This window comes from Hordeum vulgare, chromosome 2H, assembly GCF_904849725.1.
Source record: "Hordeum vulgare subsp. vulgare chromosome 2H, MorexV3_pseudomolecules_assembly, whole genome shotgun sequence".
Taxonomy (NCBI): domain Eukaryota; kingdom Viridiplantae; phylum Streptophyta; class Magnoliopsida; order Poales; family Poaceae; genus Hordeum; species Hordeum vulgare.
The window spans coordinates 49,931,342-49,946,670 of record NC_058519.1 but is presented as its reverse complement, the minus strand read 5'-3'; the positions used below and the strand labels follow the sequence as shown (position 1 = coordinate 49,946,670).

The 15,329-nt window shown below is 46.7% G+C and overlaps 1 protein-coding gene across 1 annotated transcript; it reads right to left on the bottom strand.

The window, feature by feature from the left end:
- Window positions 1-1,656: 1,656 nt before the first annotated feature.
- Window positions 1,657-2,633, bottom strand: LOC123424809. The gene is made up of 2 exons (XM_045108505.1): window positions 2,235-2,633; window positions 1,657-1,982 (listed from the first exon to the last, which is right to left on the bottom strand). The coding sequence occupies exons 1-2, from the start codon at window positions 2,616-2,618 to the stop codon at window positions 1,710-1,712; spliced, it is 657 nt and encodes a 218-aa protein (XP_044964440.1). The 5' UTR covers window positions 2,619-2,633; the 3' UTR covers window positions 1,657-1,709.
- Window positions 2,634-15,329: the final 12,696 nt, after the last annotated feature.

The following is a 15,329-nucleotide window of genomic DNA, read 5'->3' as shown; positions in this document are numbered from 1 at the left end:
ATCGACGGCAGCGAATTCACGAGATTAATGTCTCATGGAAGCATTTTCTTCCAACAGGGTGTTACAAAGAGATCATGAACGAATTCCACCATCATATATACACCAATACTCTAGTGCAAACTTGTAAGCAAGTAGCGGGGAGGAGTACCGAATATCACCACCTGACTCATAATGACCCAAGAAACTTCATGGCTATTGACATTAGGATCTAGTAATAGCAGAAAGAAGCACGTCTACAAAAGTTTTCAGGGCAATCGACGATTAGGATCTACTCACAGAAGCCAGCAAGTCTGCAAAAACTCGCTTTTTCAGCTGAAAACTTGTATCTGTTGGGATCACTCACAACCATCAGCTGAATGGGTACTGTAGCTCCTTGCAAAATTCTCCAGACACCTTCTGTTCTTAGCGTCTGCCAATAACCCAGCCCAGAATTTGATCAGATTACCGCATATAAGAACATTGTCATATTAACATTAACCATCCAGCAGTTTAATTTCAAGTAGTATATAAATCTAAAGAGAATGCCCGTCATTTTCCAGCAATGAAGTACTACCTCTGTAAACTAATACAGTATAAGACTTTTTAGATCACTACTTTAGTGATCTAAAAAGTCTTGTATTAGTCTACAGAGGGAGTAACTTCTATCTTGTGAGATATTACAGAATTTGAATCTTTCTCATCCTTTCAATTGGTAGTGCTAACAAACACACAACTGATAATATGAACTTCCAACATCAGGTATTAACTGTTCTCAAAGGGATTTCTACCAAAATGTAGTGGCATAGCACCACCTTAAAGTACTAGTTGTGCATACAGTTACTGTCATGTTATCTATGAACATGATCAAACAGTTCACTTTCTTTTACTAAAGTATAAAAGCAATGAACTGAGTCACAGAAAGGGGACAAAGGCACAATGGCAATTCTACCAAAATGTAGTGGGCATAGCGGCACATAAAAGTTTATCATTGTTAAAAGGACTAGAGGTGTGCCATTTTACGTCATGCTATTTATTTACATGATCAAATAGTTTACTTCTTTTTACCAGCGTCACGAAACATGGCACAACGTCATAATTGCCAAATGCAGCTAAGAAGAGTAGACTCATATGGCATAGCCAAGACATGTAAACTTTGGGTCTTCCCATTGGTTTCAGTGGGGAAATTATCAGTGACAAGAATTCTCAAAAAAGGTGCTTGCAAACAGTTTAGAAGCATGCAAACAATGTTATAATCTCACTCGCTGCAATGACACAACGATCACAGGGGACCATGGAGCGTAAACAGTTAATATTACTTTTTTCTAATATGTGGAATATCGATCATTTTGATGATCATCACTTTTTAACAAAGGCATACAGTAGAAGCGTAGAACAGCAGCAGTTGGCACCATGCACAATATAAGATCAATGTCAATCCCGATTTCATCATGAATGCTAATAGGCAATGACCAGAGGAAATAGCAAAATCATCATTGGTTTTATATGGAACAATGCTCCATCTTAACAAATATCAACAACAATAGTCACTAAGATAAGATAAATGATGGCAAACTAACAACACTGACTGTTTTCGTGCTATTAAGAGGCTACACAAAATATGCAGATTATAATTGAGAAAGATCATATGGCTCACAGATACAGGGGAGCAAAGAAAAAGGGGGAGGTATATATATACCTCAACAGAACTGCGATGGTGGGTTCCTGTCCGCCTAGCACTCCCTCCAACCACTAAGAAACAGAGCTGGGATGATGAGAAAGCAAGCTGTCGCGTGCATACCAAATGTCCCCACATCCTCGATTACCGAACCGACCATTTCCCCCTGAGATATCGATCCCTGAACATGTGGCGACATCACCTTTAGCAGAAGACCAGCGAGTATTATCAGGAAGAAGGCCCCATCCACGACAAATCCAAGCACCGCGGGGCGCAGAAACCTAAACAAGTTTGCAGCCGACTCCGGCCTGATTGCTCGCAAGGTGCTCTGAGGAGGACAACAATTTCAACAAAACCATAAGCATGAACAATATATATGGAATGGTTCGGAAATGGTAGGAAGCAAATGAAGTGATGAACACACATGGAAAGAAAAACTGCTACTACTAATTAGGACAACCTGAACTACTAAACTAATTAGCCCGTACCACAATATATGTGAACATAGTCATAACACTTGCCTATGTACTGCTGCAATTCGACTGGAATAAAGATCAAGGAGAGTTAATTTGCGCCATACCTTCTTGAATCCCGGAGTGGATCCAGATACAGCTGCATTCACGTAGGCAACGCACTTGGCGCACAGCCGCAGGACGAGAAGCGCGAGCAACGCAAGGACGGTGCAGATGCAGGCGCTGAGGGCCCCGTAGATGACCGCATGGAGGAACAGGACGGGAGCGGAGCCATCGCCCCAGGCGCGGAGCGCGACGACCTGTGCAGCCGAGGCCGCGGACATGATCCACGCACCCGCGAAGCCCATGTAGCTGAGGACTTCCGCCATGGCGAAGAGGAAGCCGGCGAAGCACCCGAGCGCCGGCACCACGACGACGATCCGCGCAGGCGGGGGCGGCGGCGGCGGCGGCGGCGGCGCCGAGGGCATCGCGACGACGACGACCAGCGGCATCGGTCGGTGCGGGAAACCCTAGCTCCTCGAAGCTTCTCGCCCTCGGAGGAGGCGGAGGGGTTGGGCTGGGTTGGCGCAGCGAGCGAGGGGACGGGGGTTTGTGTCGTGGGAAATGGGGATTGGCGAAGAACAGGGGAGGGGGGTTTTGCGGCCAGCTGTCTCGCTTCCCTTCCGGGTTCTGTTCTAATCCATTTCCGCTAGCGGATTCGGGTTCTGCCGGGTATGCCAAAATAGTGGGTGCGCGATTCTATCCTGCCCAGCTCATAATTAGCGCCCTCTCTCTTTCTCTCTCTTCAACTGAGAAAATTATACTGTGTTAAAAAAACTGAAAAAATTATACCACATTAAAAATAGGCAAGTATTTTTTTAGAAAAGGAGGATGATCCCTGGCCTCTGCACCGGCGGCGGCGGCAGCGGATTCACGGCGGACATCGAAATGGGAGGCCTAGCTCCTCGAAGCTCCGACGGGTGCGGAATGCCGGAGTGGTTGGGTTGGCGCAGCCAGCGAGGGGACGGGTTTTGTGTGGTGGGAAATGGGGATTGGCGATGAACATGGGAGGGGGTTTTGTGGCCAGCTGTCCCGCTTCCCTTCCGGATTCTATTCTAATCCATTTCCGCTAGCGGACTCGGGTTGTGCCGGGTATGCCCAAATGATGAGTGCCCGATTCGAGCCACTTTGTGAAATGTTTGTTGCCGAATTTCTTTCAAGAGAAATAAGTGTAGCTATGTTGGAATAAGGGTATCTCACCCGCAAAACGCGAGCACCCTTCTGGGCCGCATTGTAAAGACCGCGGAAACCATCCTACACGGGTCTGTATCGGTCCATGGAGAAGTCCCAACGCGATTTCTCCCGTAAATTAAAGACAAACGTGGTGAGCTTTGCAGGGTCCGGACACGAGAAACATGTCGGCTTCATCAAATGCGTAGTAAAGCATGTCGGTTAGGTCCTCGATCGTGACGACTAGATGGGTGGTGGGTGGGACGTAAATTTCAAGGCTCTGGATTCGATCGTAGACCGAAGTCTTGTCATTTGAAATCCCAAGGCTTTGAATTCGATCTAGCATCTCGTTTAAGAGTGAAAGGTCCGTCGGGTGCATTACCTGGCTATAGGCCGGGATGATCTGAAGCACATTCGCCAAAGCCGGAGAACCTGCGTTAGGTCTTAAGTCGGTCTCCGTAGGGGTCGGGGTCATGGTGGGAGTAATTGGATCGAAGCTTGCGGCCGGTTCCGAAGTAGGATCGGATTTAGGTCCAATATCCAAAGTGATGATTGGATACCCGCTTAATGATAGATTGGATGCGGGATCCGGGCTCGAAGCGGGCTCAGGGGGATCACACACGAGGTCGATGTTGGAAATATGCCCTAGAGGCAATAATAAAATGGTTATTATCATATTTCCTTGTTCATGATAATCGTCTATTGTTCATGCTATAATTGTATTAACAGGAAACAGTAATACATGTGTGGATAAATAGATCACAATGTGTCCCTAGCAAGCCTCTAGTTGGCTAGCTCGTTAGTCAATAGATGATCATGGTTTCCTGATCATGGAAATTGGATGTCATTGGTAACGGGATCACATCATTGGGAGAATGATGTGATGGACAAGACCCAATCCTAAGCCTAGCACTAGATCGTATTGTTCGTATGCTAATGCTTTTCTAATGTCAAGTATCTTTTCCTTCGACCGTGAGATTGTGCAACTCCCGGATACCGTAGGAGTGCTTTGGGTGTATCAAACGTCACAACGTAACTGGGTGACTATAAAGGTGCACTACGGGTACCTCCGAAAGTGTCTGTTGGGTTGGTACGAATCGAGATCGGGATTTGTCACTCCGTGTGACGGAGAGGTATCTCTGGGCCCACTCAGTAGGACATCATCATGAGATCAATGTGACTAAGGAGTTAGTCACACGATGACGTGCTACGGAACGAGTAAAGAGACTTACCGGTAACGAGATTGAACAAGGTATAGGTATACCGACGATCGAATCTCGGGCAAGTTCTATACCGACAGACAAGGGGAATCGTATACGGGATTGATTGAATCCTTGACATCGTGGTTCATCCGATGAGATCATCGTGGAGTAGGTGGGAGCCACCACGGGTATCCAGACCCCGCTGATGGTTATTGGCCAGAGAGGTGTCTCGGTCATGTCTGCTTGTCTCCCGAACCCGTAGGGTCTACACACTTAAGGTTCGATGACGCTAGGGTTATAGGGAATTGTTATACGAGGTTACCGAAAGTTGTTCGGAGTCCCGTATGAGATCCCGGACGTCACGAGGAGCTCTGGAATGGTCCGGAGGTAAAGATTGATATATAGGACGGATGGTTTCGGATACCGGAAGTGTTTCGGGCATCACCGGTAACGTACCGGGACCATCGGGACCACCCAAGGGGGGCAACGACCCCGGGAGGTAAGGTGGGCCAAGTGGGGGTGGGAACCAGCCCCTAGGTGGGCTGGTGCGCCTCCCCACTCTGCCCATTGCGCAAGGGAGAGAAAAGGGGGGGCAAACCCTAAGCCAGGTGGGCCTAAGGCCCACCAGTTGCTGCGCCACCCCTCCTCCCCCTTCTGGCCGCCGCACCACCCATCTGGGAGGGCTGCCGCACCCCCTAGGGGTGGCACCCCCTCTCCCCTTCCCCTATATATAGTGGGCACTTTTGGCCATTGGAGATTAGACTTTTCCCTCTCCCTCGGCGCAGCCCTGCTCTTCTTCCTCCTCCTCTGTGCCGGTGCTTGGCGAAGCCCTGCCGGGAGACCTCGTCTCTCCATCGACACCACGCCGTCGTGTTGCTGGAGTTCTTCCCCAACCTCTCCCTCCTCCTTGCTGGATCAAGGTGCGGGAGATGTCACCGGGCTGCACGTGTGTTGAACGCGGAGGTGCTGTAGTTCGGCACTAGATCGGAATCGCTGCGAGTACGACTCCATCAACCACGTTCTAGCAACGCTTCCGCTTAGCGATCTTCAAAGGTACGAAGATGCTCTTACCCCTCTCTCGTTGCTGGTCTCTCCATAGGAAATTCTGAATATGCGTAGGAAAATTTTGAATTTATGCTACGTTCCCCAACAGTGGCATCCGAGCCAGGTTTTCTATGCGTAGATTCTATGCACGAGTAGAACACAAAAGTTGTGGGCGATGATTTGTCAATTTGCTTGCCGCTACTAGTCTTATTCTTTTCCGGCGGTATTGTGGGATGAAGCGGCCCGGACCGACTTTACACGTACGTTTACGTGAGACTGGTTCCACCGACAGACATGCACACCGTGCATAAAGGTGGCTAGCGGGTGTCTGTCTCTCCTACTCTAGTCAGATTGGATTTCATGAAAAGGGTCCTTATGAAGGGTAAATAGCTTTGGCATATCATCGTTGTGGCTGTCACATAGGTAAGAAGGCGTTCTTGCTAGAAACCCAAATCAGCCACGTAAAACTTGCAACAACAATTAGAGGACGTCTAACTTGTTTTTGCAGGGTTTGACATGTGATTTGATATGGCCAAAGTTGTGATGTTGCATGTATGATGTATGAGATGATCATGTTATTGTAATAGGTTTCACGACTTGCATGTCGATGAGTATGACAACCGGTAGGAGCCATAGGAGTTGTCTTAATTTATTGTATGAGATGCGACGCCATGTGCTTACTACTTTTACTTCATTGCTAACGGTTAGCTATAGTAGTAGTGATAGTAGTAGTTGGCGTGACGACTTCACGGAGACACGATGATGTAGATCATGATGATGGAGATCATGGTGTCACGCCGGTGACGATGATGATCATGAGATGCGTGAAGATGGAGATCGAAAGAGCAAAGATGATAATGGCCATATCATGTCACTATATGATTGCATTGTGATGTTTATCATGTTTTACATCTTATTGCTTAGAACGACGGTAGCATAATAAGATGATCCCTCTTAAAAATTTCGAGAACGTATTCCCCTAAGTGTGCACCGTTGCGAAGGTTCGTTGTCTCGAAGCACCACGTGATGATCGGGTGTGATAGATTCTAACGTTCGCATACAACGGGTGTAAGCTAGATTTACACACGCGAAACACCTAGGTTGACTCGACGAGCTTAGCATGTACAGACATGACCTCGAATACAAGAGACCGAAAGGTCGAACATGAGTCGTATGGTTGAATACGATCAGCATGGAGTTGCTCACCATGGTGACTAGTCCGTCTCACGTGATGATCGGACATGGGTTAGTCAACATGGATCATGTATCACTTAGATGACTAGAGGGATGTCGATTTAAGTGGGAGTTCATACTTAATTTGATTAAATGAACTTAATTGTCATGAACTTAGTCTAAAAGTTGTCTTTATAAATATTGTAGATGTCCAACGTCAACCTCAATTTCAACGCATTCCTAGAGACAAACAAGCTGAAAGATGATGGTAGCAACTATGCGGACTGGGTTCGCAACTTGAAGCTCATCCTTGAAGCAGCTAAAAAGGCTTATGTCCTTGATGCGCCGCTAGGTGACCCTCCCGCTCCCGCAACAGCCCAGGACATTCTGAACGTCTGGCAAACGCGGAGTGATGACTACTCTCTGGTTAGGTGTGGCATGTTATACAGTTTAGAAACGGGGCTCCAAAGGCGTTTTGAGCAACACGGGGCATATGAGATGTTCCAGGAGCTGAAGCTAGTTTTTCAAGCTCATGCCTGTGTCGAGAGATATGAAGTCTCCGACAAGTTCTTTAGCTGTAAGATGGAGGAGAACAGTTCTGTCAGGTAGCACATACTCAAAATGTCTGGGTTACATGGTCGTCTGACTTCACTTGGAGTCGAACTTCCGGATGATGCTATATTTGATAGAATCCTCCAGTCTCTCCCACCAAGCTACAAAGGCTTTGTGCTTAACTACAACATGCAAGGGATGGAGAAGACCATACCCGAGTTGTACTCGATGCTCAAGTCTGCAGAAGTAGAAATCAAGAAAGAGCATCAAGTGTTGATGGTCAACAAGACCACTAGTTTCAAGAAAGGCAAGGGTAAGAAGAACTTCAAGAAAGACGACAAAGCTGTTGCCACGCCTGGTAAGCCAGATGCCGGGAAGAAGAAAAAGAACGGACCCAAGCCTGAGACTGAGTGCTTCTATTGCAAGGGAAAGGGTCACTGGAAGCGAACTGCCCCAAATACTTAGCGGACAAGAAGGCCGGCAACGTTAAAGGTATATGTGATATACATGTTATTGATGTGTACCTTACGAGCGCTCGTAGTAGCTCCTGGGTATTTGATACCGGTGTTGTTGCTCACATTTGCAACTCAAAGCAGGAACTGCGGAATAAGCGGAGACTGGCCAAGGACGAGGTGACGATGCGCGTCGGGAATGGTTCAAAGGTCGATGTGATCGTCGTCGGCACGCTACCTCTACATCTACCGTCGGGATTAGTTTTAAACCTTAATAATTGTTATTTAGTACCAGCTTTAAGCATGAACATTGTATCTGGGTCTTGCTTAATGCGAGACGGCTACTCATTTAAGTCAGAGAATAATGGTTGTTCTATTTATATGAGTGATATGTTTTATGGTCATGCTCCACTGGTGAATGGTTTATTCTTGATGAATCTCGATCGTGATGTTACACATATTCATAGTGTGAGTACCAAAAGATGCAAAGTTGATAATGATAGTCCCACATACTTGTGGCACTGCCGCCTTGGTCATATCGGCGTTAAGCGCATGAAGAAGCTCCATACTGATGGACTATTAGAGTCTCTTGACTTTGAATCATTTGACACATGCGAACCGTTCCTCATGGGCAAGATGACTAAGACTCCATTCTCAGGAATAATGGAGAGAGCAACCGACTTATTGGAAATAATACATACTGATGTGTGTGGTCCAATGAACGTTGAAGCTCGCGGTGGTTATCGTTATGTTCTCACCCTCACCGATGATTTGAGTAGGTATGGTTATATCTACTTGATGAAGCACAAATCTGAGACATTTGAAAAGTTCAAGGAATTTTAGAGTGAGGTTGAGAATCAACGTGACAGAAAAATTAAATGTCTACGATCTGATCGTGGAGGAGAATATTTGAGTCACGAGTTTGGCACACACCTAAGGAAGTGTGGAATCGTTTCACAACTGACGCCGCCTGGCACACCGCAGCACAACGGAGTGTCTGAACGTCGTAATCGCACTTTATTAGATATGGTACGATCTATGATGTCTCTCACCGACTTACCGCTGTCATTTTGGGGATACGCATTAGAAACTGCAGCATTCACTTTAAATAGGGCACTGTCTAAATCCGTTGAGACAACACCGTATGAACTATGGTTTGGCAAGAAACCTAAGTTGTCGTTTCTTAAAGTTTGGGGCTGCGATGCTTATGTGAAGAAACTTCAACCAGAAAAGCTCGAACCCAAAGCGGAGAAATGCGTATTCATAGGATACCCTAAGGAAACTATTGGGTATACCTTCTATCTTAGATCCGAAGGTAAAACCTTTGTTGCCAAGAACGGATCCTTTCTAGAGAAAGAGTTTCTCTCGAAAGAAGTAAGTGGGAGGAAGGTAGAACTTGATGAGGTAATTACACCCCCTCTCGAACAGGATAGTAGCGCAGCGTGGGAAGTTGTTCCTGTGGCGCCTACACCGACTGAAGAGGAAGTTAATGATGATGATCATGAAGCTTCAAATCAAGTTACTACTGAACCGCGAAGGTCCACAAGGGCACGCTCCGCACCAGAGTGGTACGGCAAACCTGTGATGGAAATCATGTTGTTAGACAACGGTGAACCTTCGAACTATGAAGAAGCGATGGCGGGCCCTGATTCCAACAAATGGCTTGAGGCTATGAAATCCGAGATAGGATCCATGTATGAGAACAAAGTATGGACTTTGGTGGACTTGCCCGATGACCGGCGAGCCATAGAAAATAAATGGATCTTCAAGAAGAAGACTGATGCAAACGGTAATGTAACCGCTTACAAAGCTCGACTTGTCGCAAAGGGTATTCGACAAATTCAAGGAGTTGACTACGAAGAGACTTTCTCTCCCGTACCGAAGCTGAAATCAGTCCGAATCATGTTAGCAATTGCCGCCTTTTATGATTATGAAATTTGGCAAATGGACGTCAAAACAGCGTTCCTTAACGGGAACCTTAAGGAAGAGTTGTATATGATGCAACCAGAAGGTTTTGTCGACCCTAAGGGTGCTAGCAAAGTGTGCAAGCTCCAGCGCTCTATCTATGGGCTGGTGCAAGCATCTCGGAGTTGGAACATTCGCTTTAATGAGGTGATTAAAGCGTTTGGGTTCATACAGGTTTACGGAGAAGCCTGTCTATACAAGAAAGTGAGTGGGAGCTCTGTAGCTTTCCTCATACTGTATGTGGATGACATATTATTGATGGGGAATGATATAGAGATGTTGGAGAGCATAAAGGCCTATTTGAACAAGAGTTTTTCAATGAAGGACCTTGGAGAAGCTGCATACATATTAGGCATCAAGATCTATAGACATAGGTCGAGACGCCTCATAGGTCTTTCGCAAAGTACACACCTTGACAAGATATTGAAGAAGTTCAATATGGAAAACTCAAAGAAAGGGTTCTTGCCAGTTTTGCAAGGTATGAGATTGAGTAAGACTTAGTCGCCGACCACGGCAGCAGATAGAGAGAAGATGAGTTCTGTCCCCTACGCTTCAGCCGTGGGCTCTCTAATGTATGCCATGCTGTGTACCAGACCTGATATAAACCTTGCCATAAGTTTGGTAGGGAGGTACCAAAGTGATCCAGGTATGAAACACTGGACCGCGGTCAAGAATGTCCTTAAGTACCTGAAAAGGACTAAGGAAATGTTTCTCGTTTATGGAGGTGACGAAGAGCTCGTCGTAAAGGGTTACGTCGACGCTAGCTTTGACACAGATCCGGATGACTCAAAGTCACAAACCGGATACGTATATGTGTTGAATGTGTTGGGGAACGTCGCATGGGAAACAAAAATTTTCCTACGCGCACGAAGACCTATCATGGTGATGTCCATCTACGAGAGGGGATGAGTGATCTACGTACCCTTGTAGATTGTACAGCAGAAGCGTTAGTGAACGCGGTTGATGTAGTGGAACGTCCTCACGTCCCTCGATCCGCCCCGCGAACAATCCCGCGATCAGTCCCACGATCTAGTACCGAACGGACGGCACCTCCGCGTTCAGCACACGTACAGCTCGACGATGATCTCGGCCTTCTTGATCCAGCAAGATAGACGGAGAGGTAGAAGAGTTCTCCGGCAGCGTGACAGCGCTCCGGAGGTTGGTGATGACCTTGTCTCAGCAGGGCTCCGCCCGAGCTCCGCAGAAACGCGATCTAGAGGAAAAACCGTGGAGGTATGTGGTCGGGCTGCCGTGGAAAAGTCGTCTCAAATCAGCCCTAAAACCTCCGTATATATAGGTGGGAGGGAGGGGAGGAGGCAGCCTCAAAACCTAAAGGTTTGGCCGAAATTGGAGGTGGAGGAGTCCTACTCCAATCCTACTTGGAGTAGGATTCCACCTTCCCACTTGGAAACTCTTTCCACCTTGTGTTTTTTCCTTCTCAAACCTTATGGGCCTTAGTGGGAACTTATTCCAGCCCACTAGGGGCTGGTTTATCTCTTCCCATAGCCCATGAGACCCCTTGGGGCGTGACACCCCTCCCGATGGTCCCCGGCACCCCTCCCGGCACTCCCGGTACACTACCGATGAGCCCGAAACTTTTCCGGTAATGCACGAAAACCTTCCGGTAACCAAATGAGGTCATCCTATATATCAATCTTCATTTCCGGACCATTCCGGAAACCCTCGTGACGTCCGTGATCTCATCCGGGACACCGAACAACATTCGGTAACCAACCATATAACTCAAATACGCATAAAACAACGTCGAACCTTAAGTGTGCAGACCCTACGGGTTCGAGAACTATGTAGACATGACCCGAGAGACTCCTCGGTCAATATCCAATAGCGGGACCTGGATGCCCATATTGGATCCTACATATTCTACGAATATCTTATCGTTTGAACCTCAGTGCCAAGGATTCATATAATCCCGTATGTCATTGTTGGAAATATGCCCTAGAGGCAATAATAAATTAGTTATTATTATATTTCTTAGTTCATGATAATCGTTTATTATCCATGCTATAATTGTATTGATTGGAAACACAATACTTGTGTGGATACATAGACAAAACACTGTCCCTAGTAAGCCTCTAGTTGACTAGCTCGTTGATCAAAGATGGTCAAGGTTTCCTGGCCATAGGCAAGTGTTGTCACTTGATAACGGGATCACATCATTAGGAGAATCATGTGATGGACTAGACCCAAACTAATAGACGTAGCATGTTGATCGTGTCATTTTGTTGCTACTGTTTTCTGCGTGTCAAGTATTTATTCCTATGACCATGAGATCATATAACTCACTGACACCGGAGGAATGCTTTGTGTGTATCAAACGTCGCAACGTAACTGGGTGACTATAAAGATGCTCTACAGGTATCTCCGAAGGTGTTAGTTGAGTTAGTATGGATCAAGACTGGGATTTGTCACTCCGTGTGACGGAGAGGTATCTCGGGGCCCACTCGGTAATACAACATCACACATAAGCCTTGCAAGCAATGTAACTTAGTGTAAGTTGCGGGATCTTGTATTACGGACGAGTAAAGAGACTTGCCGGTAAACGAGGTTGAAATAGGTATACGGATACTGACGATCGAATCTCGGGCAAGTAACATACCGAAGGACAAAGGGAATGACATACGGGATTATACGAATCCTTGGCACTGAGGTTCAAACGATAAGATCTTCGTAGAATATGTAGGATCCAATATGGGCATCCAGGTCCCGCTATTGGATATTGACCGAGGAGTCTCTCGGGTCATGTCTACATAGTTCTCGAACCCGCAGGGTCTGCACACTTAAGGTTCGACGATGTTTTATGCGTATTTGAGTTATATGGTTGGTTACCGAATGTTGTTCGGAGTCCCGGATGGGATCACGGACGTCACGAGGGTTTCCGGAATGGTCCGGAGACGAAGATTGATATATAGGATGACCTCATTTGGTTACCGGAAAGTTTCCGGGCATTACCGGAAAAATTTCGGGCTCATCGGTAGTGTACCGGGAGTGCCGGGAGGGGTGCCGGGGACCATCGGGAGGGGTGTCACGCCCCAAGGGGTCTCATGGGCTATGGGAAGAGATAAACCAGCCCCTAGTGGGCTGGAATAAGTTCCCACTAAGGCCCATAAGGTTTGAGAAGGAAAAAACACAAGGTGGAAAGAGTTTCCAAGTGGGAAGGTGGAATCCTACTCCAAGTAGGATTGGAGTAGGACTCCTCCACCTCCAATTTCGGCCAAACCTTTGGGTTTTGAGGCTGCCTCCTCCCCTCCCTCCCACCTATATATACGGAGGTTTTAGGGCTGATTTGAGACGACTTTTCTCACGGCAGCCCGACCACATACCTCCACGGTTTTTCCTCTAGATCGCGTTTCTGCGGAGCTCGGGCGGAGCCCTGCTGAGACAAGGTCATCACCAACCTCCGGAGCGCCGTCACGCTGCCGGAGAACTCTTCTACCTCTCCGTCTCTCTTGCTGGATCAAGAAGGCCGAGATCATCGTCGAGCTGTACGTGTGCTGAACGCGGAGGTGCCGTCCGTTCGGTACTAGATCGTGGGACTGATCGCGGGATTGTTCGCGGGGCGGATCGAGGGACGTGAGGACGTTCCACTACATCAACCGCGTTCTCTAACGCTTCTGCTGTACGGTCTACAAGGGTACGTAGATCACTCATCCCCTCTCGTAGATGGACATCACCATGATAGGTCTTCGTGCGCGTAGGAAAATTTTTGTTTCCCATGCGACGTTCCCCAACAGTGGCATCATGAGCTAGGTTCATGCGTAGATGTCTTCTCGAGTAGAACACAAAAGGTTTTGTGGGAGGTGATGTGCGTTTTGCTGCCCTCCTTAGTCTTTTCTTGATTCCGCGGTATTGTTGGATTGAAGCGGCTTGGACCGACATTACTCATACGCTTACGAGAGACTGGTTTCATCGTTACCAGTAACCCCCTTTGCTCAAAGATGACTGGCAAGTGACGGTTTCTCCAACTTTAGTTGAATCGGATTTGACCAAGGAGGTCCTTGGATGAGGTTAAATAGCAACTCATATATCTCCGTTGTGGTGTTTGCGTAAGTAAGATGCGATCCTACTAGATACCCCCGGTCACCACGTAAAACTTGCAACAACAAAATTAGAGGACGTCTAACTTGTTTTTGCAGGGTATGCTTGTGATGTGATATGGCCAACGATGTGATGTGATATATTGGATGTATGAGATGATCATGTTGTAATAGAAATATCGACTTGCACGTCGATGGTACGGCAACCGGCAGGAGCCATAGGGTTGTCTTTATAACTAACGTTTGTGCTTGCAGATGCGTTTACTATTTTGCTAGGACGTAGCTTTAGTAGTAATAGCATGAGTAGCACGACAACCCCGATGGCGACACGTTGATGGAGATCATGATGATGGAAATCATGGTGTGACGCCGGTGACAAGAAGATCGTGCCGGTGTTTTGGTGATGGAGATCAAGAAGCACGTGATGATGGCCATATCATGTCACTTATGAATTGCATGTGATGTTAATCCTTTTATGCACCTTATTTTGCTTAGAACGACGGTAGCATTATGAGGTGATCTCTCACTAAAATTTCAAGACGAAATTGTGTTCTCCCCGACTGTGCACCGTTGCTACAGTTCTTCGTTTCGAGACACCACGTGATGATCGGGTGTGATAGACTCAACGTTCACATACAACGGGTGCAAAACAGTTGCGCACGCGGAACACTCGGGTTAAGCTTGACGAGCCTAGCATGTGCAGACATGGCCTCGGAACACATGAGACCGAAAGGTCGAGCATGAATTGTATAGTTGATATGATTAGCATAGAGATGCTTACCACTGAAACTATTCTCGACTCACGTGATGATCGGACTTGAGATAGTGGATTTGGATCATGTACCACTCAAATGACTAGAGAGATGTACTTTTTGAGTGGGAGTTCTTAAGTAATATGATTAATTGAACTAATTGTCATGAACATAGTCTAATGGTATTTGCGAATTACGATGTAGCTTGCGCTATAGCTCTACTGTTTTTATATGTTCCTAGAGAAAATTTAGTTGAAAGTTGATAGTAGCAAACTTTGCAGACTGAGTCTGTAAAACCGAGGATTGTCCTCGTTGCTGCATAGAAGGCTTATGTCCTTAATGCACCACTCGGTGTGCTGCACCTCGAGCGTCGTCTGTGGATGCTGTGAACATCCGACATACACGTTTCTGATTACTACACAATAGTTCAGTGCAAGATACTTAATGGCTTAGAAGCAAGGCGCCGAAAACGTTGTAAAACGTCACGGAACATAAGTGATGTTCTAAAGAGATGAAATTGTGATTTCATGCTTGTGCCCTTGTTAAGAGGTACGAGACCTCCAACAAGATTCTTTGTCCACAAAGTAAAAGAGAAAAGCTCAATCGATGAGCGTGTGCTCAGATTGTTTGAGTACGACAATCACTTGAATCAAGTGGGAGTTAATCTTCCAGATGAGATGGTGATGGTTCTCCAAAAGACACTGCCACCAAGCTGTGAGAGCTTCGTGATGAACTATAACATATTGAGGATAGATACAATGATCCTTGAGCGATTCGTGATGTTTGACACTGCGAAAG

Coding starts and splice junctions, on each gene's coding strand:
- LOC123424809 (XM_045108505.1), bottom strand. CDS start 2,618: ATGCCGCTGGTCGTCGTCGTCGCGATGCCCTCGGCGCCGCCGCCGCCG. Junction 1,983..2,234: donor CCACTCCGGGATTCAAGAAG/GTATGGCGCAAA, acceptor TGTCCTCCTCAG/AGCACCTTGCGAGCAATCAG.